This window comes from Struthio camelus, chromosome 2, assembly GCF_040807025.1.
Source record: "Struthio camelus isolate bStrCam1 chromosome 2, bStrCam1.hap1, whole genome shotgun sequence".
Classification (NCBI taxonomy): Eukaryota; Metazoa; Chordata; class Aves; order Struthioniformes; family Struthionidae; genus Struthio; species Struthio camelus.
In genome coordinates, this window is record NC_090943.1 from 148,911,938 (window position 1) to 148,922,843 (window position 10,906).

The 10,906-nt window shown below is 44.9% G+C and overlaps 1 protein-coding gene and 1 long non-coding RNA gene across 5 annotated transcripts in view; one reads left to right on the forward strand and one right to left on the reverse strand.

Annotated features, from left to right (window-relative positions):
• DPY19L4 (dpy-19 like 4) overlaps positions 1-7,733 on the reverse strand; it is a 35,103-nt gene extending 27,370 nt beyond the window's left edge. Inside the window, exons 1-5 of one of the 4 annotated variants that reach the window (XM_068933012.1) lie at positions 7,499-7,583; positions 6,317-6,396; positions 3,535-3,642; positions 2,443-2,567; positions 1,691-1,781 (exon numbers count right to left, since the gene is read on the reverse strand). In XM_068933012.1, coding sequence (XP_068789113.1) covers positions 1,691-1,781; positions 2,443-2,567; positions 3,535-3,589 — 271 coding nt within the window. In that variant the 5' untranslated portion in view covers positions 3,590-3,642; positions 6,317-6,396; positions 7,499-7,583. Of the gene's footprint in view, positions 1-1,690; positions 1,782-2,442; positions 2,568-3,534; positions 6,397-7,498 lie in introns of all 4 variants that reach the window. The other 3 variants (XM_068933010.1, XM_068933011.1, XM_068933013.1) reach the window with 3 other exon arrangements.
• On the forward strand, positions 7,715-10,210 carry LOC138066069 (uncharacterized). Its single transcript, XR_011139274.1, has 2 exons — positions 7,715-8,012; positions 9,735-10,210. It is a non-coding gene; the product is annotated as an uncharacterized lncRNA (long non-coding RNA).
• The last annotated feature ends 696 nt before the right edge of the window (positions 10,211-10,906 follow it).

Genomic DNA, 10,906 nt, shown 5'->3' on the forward strand with positions numbered 1-10,906 from the left:
AGTAGGGAGGAAGAGATTTGACTATTAAAGCTACTGATGCATAATTTTAAAGCAGAGAGTAAATTTCTGCATTAGATGCCACTATACCCTACTGATTTTGCCACAAAATTATTATCTTTTCCTGATCCACTCTTTAAATGGAGTGCCTAAAAGTAACCGGCTAAAGCGTAGTCTTTCCAGTATCAACACATTGACACAGACCTGGAACAACCTACCTACAGAACACCTTCACAGGATGTTCTTAAGAAGCAAGATAAAGCTCTAATCAGAATAACCATGATTTATTAAAACCATGTCCACAGAGAGGTCAGCTATGACGGCCTCAGCCTGTACTGCTCAGGCTTCTGAGAATCACTCACTTGACACAATATGCCTTTGTATGGGACTGAGATTCCACTGACGCTGGCACACTAGTAGGATATATCATTTTGAGAGATGTCAGAACTGAAAAAAATCAACTTGTCATGACTTAGGACAATGGGGGAGGAGGACTAATTAAAACAAAGAAAAGAACAATACAACAGTGCAACAGCGGAATCGTATCACTGTTTCTAGCCCTGAACATATCCTAGTGTGTGATACATATCCTGCTCCTGTTTTTCTGCAGGCCAAACCAGAACTTGCAGGGCTAATAACTGGGCACAGCACAGCTGTGATACACCTTCCAAACCTGGGTGCCTTCAGAATACCTAGCAGACACAAGCGTACCCGTCTGCAGAGCCAGCTCCAGCAAGCCTGGATGAGTTAGTCCATCCATCCACAGTCTGGGTAATCTCCCCACAGATAATAAGGAACTGACTGTACCAAAGACATATATTGCTGACATATGCTACACATCAGCTGGGAAACTGTTCAACCAATAAAACTGTACCTACAAAGTTTCAATGGCTCAGGAGGATGTTTCACGAGAGGACTGAACTAACTCAGCAGCTGAATGCTGCCAGACACAGCCGTTCACTCTTTCTTCTCTCCTGGAGTTCTTGCCTTTTACTTTGTGCCAGCCCTGATGGTCTTCTGAGCTCACCAGACCAGTATAAAACTGTTCACTTGTCTTACCACTGCTTTAGTTTTCTTATAGTTCAGGGACCTAATCCAGCTCACCCATGGTCAGCACACACCAGAGCCAGAGCAGGGTAAGGAGCAGGAGCACAGAAGGAGACCACTGCCACCCAGCTTGTTCTCCTTCAGGGAGGTTTTGGCTCCCCCTTGAGTCAGCTCTCATTAACATCAATTTATCATAGCTGGCAGGCGTAGAAACCTCTGGCAGGGATAGGACTGAGCTGATCAACTCTTGACAGAAATTGCTCTGAGAGGGGATGGAAAACAGTAATTCCGGTCCCCAACCCCCAATTAAAGACCAATTACGTTTACGCAGCAAAGTCAACAACACAGCAAAGTCAACAACACAGCATAGACAAACCCAACAAGGACTTACATCTAGGGCAGTATTAGAAAAACATTAAGCCCTAGTCCACATGATTTAAGGCAAATCTTCCAGAATATAGGATAGTTAGAGTCTGGTTTTTTTAAAGGCTCTGAAAAGCTAGGTCAGCATGCATTTTTTAATTAATCTGACCCATATACATATATGAGAGTATAAAACCAACCTCCTTTGTCTGCAGGAGTTTTTAACTGTCTCTAAAAGTAAAACAGAACTTTTCAAGGTTAATAAAACAAATGTTTTTCATACCTCTTTCAAAGGAAGGAGCCTTTAGCAGTTCTTTATAGAATGAATAATAAATGGCGCTGTCACCCTGAAATGTAATTTCTCGTTCAAGTTCCTAGAAAAAAAAATATACATTCACCTCCTGCAATCTCTTCCCATAGAAGATCATATATTTTCAGATAGGCTGGTTTTGTAATACAGCACATGGTTAGGACTCCACTGTACATCTTCAAAGTATTCTGCAAAACATTAATCTTCCCAGCACCTCTGTCAGGTGTGTAATGCTCTCTATAACTTAGTGAGCATGCTCTGAATCAGAGCAACCCAAATCCACACAGTAAGCCAGTGCAAGATTCACAGTATTGTTTCATATTCACACAGCTGAATTTCATTCCATGTTACATACTTCACTCAACATCACAGTTCTTAAAAACCACACAGCCCTGTTGTTCAGCTTATACAATACTGGTACGTTTCAGTATTCTCTCCAAATTGAAATGTATTTCAACTATAAAGAACAGCATGGAAGAGCACATAAAAATATTACAAGACCAAATTGTCATCAGTAGCAGAAATGCCTTAAGGAAAAAAAAAAAGGGGGGGGGGGGGAAGAAGGAAAAAAGAGAGACAGAAAGACCATGTCAAGGAAAGAGGCCTGAGTAGAAAGCCGTGGGATTCTGAAAGCAAAACTGCAGTTCAAACCTGACATAGATCAGCTTTGATTTCAATGACACAGTTCAGCGCTTTATTTGAGAATGGTTAAATTTTTTCTTTACCTGCCTGCTGGAAAACCAGAATTTCCGTTCATGATATGTTGAGAGGTACACAGCATACATCATTCCACTAGTGACTGCCGCAAGGCAGCCAAAGAAAAGTTTTGCAAAACGCTGAATTAACACATCTGAAAAGGGACAGTGAAAAAGCTAAAATAGTCCAGAGGACTTGCAAACACACACAATATGACCTGAAGTATGACTAGCTTCTAAGTAGCAAGTTAACTTACTGGCATCAGAATTATCCCAACAACATTATCACAGATACACGAAGAACTGGATTATTACTCCTTTTCTACTGAGTTTTCTCTCTCAGTTCTTACTGCTACTTCATATGACTCTCATAAGTAAAACACCCATACGCTGCACCGCAAGTTTCTCTCTGTTTTAACAAGCTTCATTTTCCAAGGAAGTCCAAGGGAAAATGTCTTCCGAATAAACAGGGTAAACTCTAGATTCTACCCAAAACACCATAAAAGTCTTAAACATATGAACAGAAAAAAAAGTGACAATATCACACCCAACACCAATACCAAGAATTATATTCTCCTTTCTGTTGTTTTCATTGGCAAGAGGAAAGAACTAATCTGAATTTTACCAAACTCATTCAATTGGTGTCTATTTCACCTGTAGCTCCCGCAGGTTAGTATGTACTTTTAACACCAAAGTTATGTCTTTTGTAGTTTGGTGAGCACTTGCCTAAAACTACGCCTGGCTTTAGTTCTTCTGCTGCTCACAAAGCTGTAAGTACTTGGGTCTATTCTTGCCTCAGTACCACTACTTCACGCCTTTCTGCTTCTAAGCTGAAAGATAATTCCAAGCCCAATTAACGTATTTATTTGTACTCAGATAGGCAGTACCAAGATTCTTAAACCCTCTCCCCCAACAAACTGAAACAATCCAGGACTACCATTTCACTCTGCAATACATAAAACGTCATTATTAAAGAATTCTAATGTGCATGCCTATTTCTCTAGACACATTCGGAAACCTAATTCACAATAAGTCTGTTATAAATTACTGTGCTAAAAATATCTTCCCATAAAATGTAAAAGAATAATGAAAAAAAAAAATCACAAAAATACTGTAGCTTACATTTTGGCGATCTTCCCAGCTTTGAATTTTCTTTGTTTCTCTCGTCTGGAGCCATTTTGTCAGATTCTGTGTCGTTTTGCTTCTTTCTCTGCCGCAGGTCTGCTGCCTCTGAAGACATTTTTTGAAGTTATTGTAACACAATACCTAAAATTGCACTCTGAGAAATCCACATAGCGGCAGATAACAGGCAGTTACTGCTACTGATTCAGCCACACAGCACATGCATTTGACAGAAAGACCCAAGGAAAGTATTTCATATGCATAACTAAAGTGAACAATCTAACAGTACACAAATCAATTCCAATATTATTCCTTAAAAAAATGAACAGTTTTCTCTCAAGGTCGTAGTCTGCGATTCCCCAGAACCCCAACTGTAAGTTTATATTTTATTCCATGATCAACTTATTATACAAATGACGGAAAGCGGTAGTTCAGATTAGTGGATATGGATGCTGGGAGAAATTGGTCTCAGTGCCATTCCACACTCACACTGGTTTTACACTGTTATGATAAAATATTGTACAATGTACATTACTGTAACATAAAAATGGGGCTAATCCCTTACTTTTAAATTGGGTTACCTGATATTTATACAGTGAAACCTTTTATAAAATATAATAGACATCGCTTTTTTCCCCCGCTTCCACATCTGCTGGAACTAAGCAGACAGAAGTATTCTTTGTCTGACATATAATAAAAAGTTCAATCAGCTAGGCAATATAGATCATTTCAGATCATGAGACTCAGGACTTCTACAGTTTCTCTTAAGTTTTCTGCAAACAATGGAAGTTTAAACTTCTGCTCTCTTTACTTTACGGTCTGAGGGATAATCAGGCTAATTCATGGAGTGCAAGTCTCCATATGAAAAGACTCTTTAAAAAAAATCTGTTATAATTACTATACTAAAGATGCCATCCCACAACATTCACGTAATTTCAGAAGTGTAATGAAAAGGCTTAACTGTAATAATCGCTCCAGAATTTTTAACTATCTAGTTTGACCTACTACCCCACACCGGTGACAAAATTTCAACCAGTGATTTGCTGAAGACTTCAAATATCTTTTCTATAAAGTCATTCAACCATAAACTTGAAGTGTCAATCTTCAAATCACATAATAAAGTTTTTCAGTGGTTAACTACTCTGCTTGTATATTACTCCAAGTTTAAATTAGTCTACTTTTATCTCCCAACCATTCGATTTTTAAGACAGAAACAATATAGTAACATAAATGAACCGCTAAAGTGGTGTCTGCCCATATTAGGAGGTAGGTATATGTGTTTTAACAGGATTTTCAAAGTAATATATGAATTATTCTGAGCAATATCAAGATCTCAGTTATAACTGGACATCTTTTTTCACGGAATAAACAGAAAGCGTCTACCTTCTTAAACGAGACAGGAACTGGAAAGATATTCAGCAAAAGTCTGTTTAGGGCACTCAATATCACATTTATCATTGTCAATCCAAAATAAAATATACACTGGTATCACTTCATACCACATATTTTAAGTTAATGAGAGCACAGAGTGCACTGCTACTAAAAACCACTGGAACCACACAAAATAAAGTGAAAAAAATATTTAGCTCACCAGAGCGGGCAAATATGTGCTTGGGAAGACAACTGCCTTACTTTGTCATGCTAGTGATGACCAAAGCAATTATCGTGAGAACACCACAGAAAACGGGCATTTTTTTCTTTACTCTGGCATATAAGCTAGCCAAACTATAAGATGCTCATAAACTTTGTAATTACCAGCAGTCACAGAAACCTCCTAAAGAAAGAACAATTTAAATTCTAATTCTGAAGCAACTGCATCTCAGGCAGCAAACGATCTTCATCTTGGTTTTGAAGACTGTTCAGCAGACTCCCCCCCCATCAATCATAAAGAAAGGTCCAAGTATGCTATTTCTGTTTCATTTGCAGTTGCTTTAGACAAGAAAAATGCTGTTTCCACTTCTATGAATCCTTTAAAGGGGGTGAAAACAAAGTCGAACAAGGTGACAACTAAAAATAATCTAAGATTTTGAATTGATGACACAGCCTTTGGTTCCCCTCTATCCAGCAAGCAATTTCTCATCCAGGATTGCTTTCTAGTTCCCTGTAAGTTCTCAGTACTTCTTTTTTCCTCAACTTTTGTTTAGAGAACATGTGTTCCACTTATTTTTGTGTATCTATTGCAGAAAAGCATTGCTCATTGCTCCTGTGTGCCACTGTATTAAGCCGTTGCTCATCTGCAAATTGAACACACTGCAATTCTGGTCCTCTCAACTTAAGAAGGATATAGGAGAGCTGGGAAATGTTCAGAGAATGGTCACAAGGGTGATCAAAGGTGTACAATGGCTTCCATACGAGGAACAAGTAAACAAACTAGGACACCTCAGTCTGGAAAAAAAAAAAAAAAGATGACCAAGAGAAAATACAATAGAGGTCTACAAGCCAATGAGTTTGTAGAAAAGGCTGAATAGAGAGTGATTAATTTTCTTTTCTAACACTAGAACTAGGAGTTATCAAACAAGCCTAGTGAGTCAGGTTAAAAGGAAGTGGTTTGTCATGCATCTCATTCATGTAGAACTCCTGTTCAAAGAATGTTCTGTATGCTGCGAGTTTACACAGATTCAAGGGAAGAGGGACATGGAGGACAAACCCACTGAAGACCACAAAGTATGCACAAATCACAGCCAGCTAGGAAGTCCTCAAGCTGAGAACAGTCGGATGTCGTAATATATTAGAGCACAGCACTGTATATGCTTGCTTTGTTCTTCTCTAGGTGTCTACTTACAGTCATGTTTCTACCGATTCCCCCCTGAAAAACAAACGCCATCTCCTACTGTCCAGGAAACGAGAGAGCACCAAAGACACCTGGAGAAAAATAAATGACTGTGGGGGACTAAAAGTGAAACGAGGGGAAGGTGAAAGCAGAACACACAAAGAGTGAAATGGAGAGGACCCAAACGGAGCGCACTTGGAAGTGCCACGGAGGCATCCACAGAGCAGAGCTGATGGATGCTGCCCAGGGATGCTCTGCACAGAGGCAGTGCTGGACAAGGGGAAAGAAACAGAGCCCAAGCTGTGGGATCCCACCATCTAGCTTCCTCCTGCTGGTGCTGTGAACGGTAGGATGGCCAGTGTGAGGCCTTGTTGCCGGGGCCTGCTAGGAGCAGAGAGAGCTGCCAGAGACACATCAGTCTTGTCTGTGACAGCACAGCCATCCTTACAAATCACTGAGGCAGCTGGAACAACACAGCAGGACCAAGGGCATGTATAGCAGAAGCATGTTTTACCTTTCCACACGAGTTATTACTCTGATCTGTATCCGACACTAAACAGGCAGGCTGACAACCCATAAACCGAGTATCGGAGTCACTGCTAAGCTGGTGCGAGAAGGGAAGGCTAAAACACCAACCCTTCTCTCAAACCCTGCTTGATGTAACACATACCGCTTCACACGAAGTGACGGCAAGAGGGTACCCCAGCTGCGGTCCAGTCCGCGTGCTGAGCTGGAAACCCACCGGCTCGAGGGCTTACCCCGCCGAGGCGGGATTTCACGCCAGGGCCCGCCGCCCCCGCCCCCACAGCGACCAGCACGCACGGCCCGGCACCGAGCCCCCCTCCCCGGCCCGGCCCGCCCCGCCGCGCCCGCAGCCCCCTCGCTTCCTGGGCGACTTCCCGCTTCCCCCCGCCTGCTCGGGGGCCTGCGGGCACCGGCCGGGCTCAGCGGCCGCGCCGCGCGCCCACCTCCGCCGTCGGGCGACCGTTGGGCGACCGCTGGGCCCGCGCCCCGCCCCCTCACGGCGCGCGCCGCCGCCGCTGCCCACCAGCCCCGCGGCGGACAGCGGCCCCCGGCCCGCAGCCCTTCACCGAGCCGCGGGGCGGCCCTGCCCGCCCCCGCCGGCGGAGCGGAGCGGAGCGGAGCGGGGGGGGGGGGGGGAAGAGGGGTGACACACGCCCCGCCGCCTCTCACCTGGTTCCATCGCCGGCCTGCAGCCGCCGCCCGCCACGGGGGCCCCGCGCCGCTCTCGCCAGGGCGACGCCGCCCTGCCCGCGCTCCTGCCGCCGGCGCCCGCCTCTCGTCGGCCGCGGCTGCGGGAGCGCTCGCGCATAACACGGAGCGGAGCGGGGCGGCGCGGCGGCCCTCACTTCCTGCCGCCCCGGCGCTTGTTCCCGCTGTTGGGCGCCTTCTGCGGGGGAACGGTGGTGGCGCAGGGAGGGGGGCGGCCGGAGCGCACCCGCCGGCGTACCGAGGCAAAGCGCGCTGCTCGCAGGCGCTTCCGGCCGCGGGGCCCGGGGGCAGTGGCGGTTCTGGCCGGTAGCGGGCCGCTCTCCGCCCCTCCCGCGGCCGCAGCCCCCTCCCAGGGCCGGCGGGCCACCGCCGGTGCCCGGGACTTCCCGGGCGGGAGGTGCAGGGGGTAGGGGCCGCCCTGGAGCCCCTTCCCCTGGCGCCCGGCGTGGCCCTGCCACGGAGGCGCTGCGATACGGTGAGAGTCCGGGCGGGGCGGTCGGGTGGGAGGCTGGGGGCCGGCTGCCAGGCCTCGGTGGGGGAGGCGGTGGATGGGGGCGCGGTGCCCGCCTGCCTCGGGCTCCGAGTGGGCGTGCTCGCGTTTGGGGCACTCGTGGGCCAGCCCCCGCGGTCGCAGAGGCCGTGCGGAGGCGGCAGGGAGGGCGACCCCGGCCCCAAGAAACTGTAGCGTCCGCCCAGCGGAAAATATCCCGTGTTTGGATAACGGGGGGCCGGCGGAAGAGCGTGGGGGAGAGGTGGATAGCGGTGTAAACCTGCGGGGTAGGTGGGCAGCTCCGCGAACCAGCTGCCTGATGAGTGTCACAGTAATTGTCCGCGTCCCGGCAAAAGGAGGATTTGAAGGAAACAGGGTCGTTTTGTGGGTGTTTACTGGGTGCGCCTTCAGAGCAAAAAGGGCAGCATGGAAGAGGGTTTGTAGGGCCTTTGCCTTGGCAGCCAGAGTGTAGCAGAAGGTGGAGGGCTCAGGCCAGGTCTGATGCTCAGTTAAATCGGCTTCGATTTTTCTTTATCTGACTGAATATTAGTTCAGACCCATAACGTCGAAGGTCCAGGATCCCTCCCTAATGATCCAGGCTGTGTGTGTGGAGAAGGACAGTTTCACTGCCAGGGAGCAGGCTCCACTCCCTGTGTCTCTGCTCTGGCCTAAGCGCTGCCATCCCGTGAGGGACGCTTGTCCTGAGTAGGAACTGCCAGATTCAGGTCGCCGTCTCTGGAAACACGACAGCGTCGTTCGGACTTTTGAAAGACGGCCGAAGACGCTCTGACGTTTGCAAACCAATAGTTTAGAAACGCACAGAGTGAAATAACTGAGAGGTGGATCGGTGCTGTCTGCCTGTCACCGTGGGTGTGCACAGAGGGACTTCCCCAGGCACGCGCTGCCAAGGGCCTGGCCACCTTGGCTTCATTTAGCGTCAGAGGCTGTGACCCCGGCAGCTCGAGGCAGCCTGCCCTCTCCGCTCCGTGAGCGTGTCGCTGAGCAGAGCGCTGGGGCTTATTTCAGCGTCTCAGAAACAAACTGTCTGACAAGCTATTGAAGAGGTTTGTGCGAATTAGCCCTTGGGGACTTCATGTCTTCTGACAGACCAATGTCTGATCAAGTACTGGCAGACCAATACGGTTACTTGTCTAGCAGTTGCAATGAAAGGCTAAACTAATTTGTGTATCCTCTTGGAGCATAAAACGAGATTTATAAGTTTCCTGGATTTTTTAATAAAATTTAAAATAATTTTGCAGCTGTTGATTTATTGGATAGTTAAGAGAGTTGCTTATGTTTTTAATGATCCGTAAATTATCCATTGCATTTTTAACATAATTGCTTTTGATCTATTTTATTTTCTTTGTAACTTGATTGTATTGTAAATCACTGGAATAAGCACAAATCATTTTAGCAACCAAAGCAACAATAATAGTTTTAAATATTTGTAATTAGCCCATCAATACGTGGACAGGACACTTATGCTGCAATTTTTTTTTCTTGAGCCTTCCTCATACCTGCTGTTTGATACTGTATCACGTCACCTTTTTTGTGCAACTGCACTTTCCACTAGCACTCTATCATATGGAGTCACACTTTGAATTCAGTAGAACTATACGTGCACATTAAGTTTATTACATGCATGACTGTACATATATCAGGAAAAAAAAAACCCTAACGTGCTCACTTGTTTTTCATTTTTCCAAGGTCTTTTATGGAAAAATTGCAGATTTGAAGGAAGGAGAACTGAAAATCATCTTTCATGCAAGTTTCTTTCTCTCAGAATGAGTAGACTGGAATAATTTTTAGAGTAATATTGAAAATGTTACTACTGCTGCAATTCAGTCTTCCAAAATGCTTTTTATAACTAATATTATATGAAAGTTGCTTCATTGGACAGCCTATTATGTGCCCTCAACATTGTGTTGCGATGCATTAAAATGAATAAATGTAGGGATGTTGTGTTCTTTTCCCAAGCTGCTTCTGTACAAACATGTGTCTTATGTGTGCATTATTGCATTGGTTCTTTGCTTTTGTATAATTTCTAAGCCCTACAGATGTAACTTTCCATTTTGTTTATTGGTCTATGATATTGGTGTTTTCTATTTTAACAATACTTTTTCCCTGTTTTAGAAATGTCATGAGGCAAAAAATACACAAATGTATCTTAGTGTAAAGCACTACTTCTGGGCGTATTTGTCATTATTCAGAAGCAAACAAAGCATACTTTTTTATTTCATAAATATACTACACCATAATTTCTGTCCGTTAAAGAAATTAAATATTTCACCTGCCTAAAAAAGTTTGTAAAGCTTAGTTTCAATAATCAGGTAACTACTGTGGATATTTCAGCTTTTCTCCGAATTTCAGTCTTCTGGGAGTTCACTTTTATGGCTTCTAACTTATGGTTCTGTATTATCAGTATGACTTTTTTTTGCCTTATTTTTATTATTTCAGACCCTTCCCCTCCCCAAAGCTGTATTTGTTCTACTGGGATTTAACAACTATTACCTGCCTATGTGCTTGTGGCACTAAGGTCTTGCCCTGTGCTCTCTGTAGGGTAGTTACCATTTATGTCTCCTTGTCCTGCAGATGTCTAGTATATATAACCAAAAAGAAACTGAATAAAAAACCGTACATCTTCCCATCTGTTATGGCACATAAGGAGGTAAGTGTAGGGGAAACGAGGGATAATAACAATATGTAACCAATGCTTAAAACTGGAACTAAAAAGTCAGAGAATTAAAATACAAAGAAAGAGATACAAGCCTGCACAAAACTCTCATGTTTCCAGGATGTGCTCTTGCTGTGTTTCTGTCTCCCCCTTGGTACCCCACACGGTGAGAAGGATTAGGACAATAAATTGTCAGGGTGGGCAA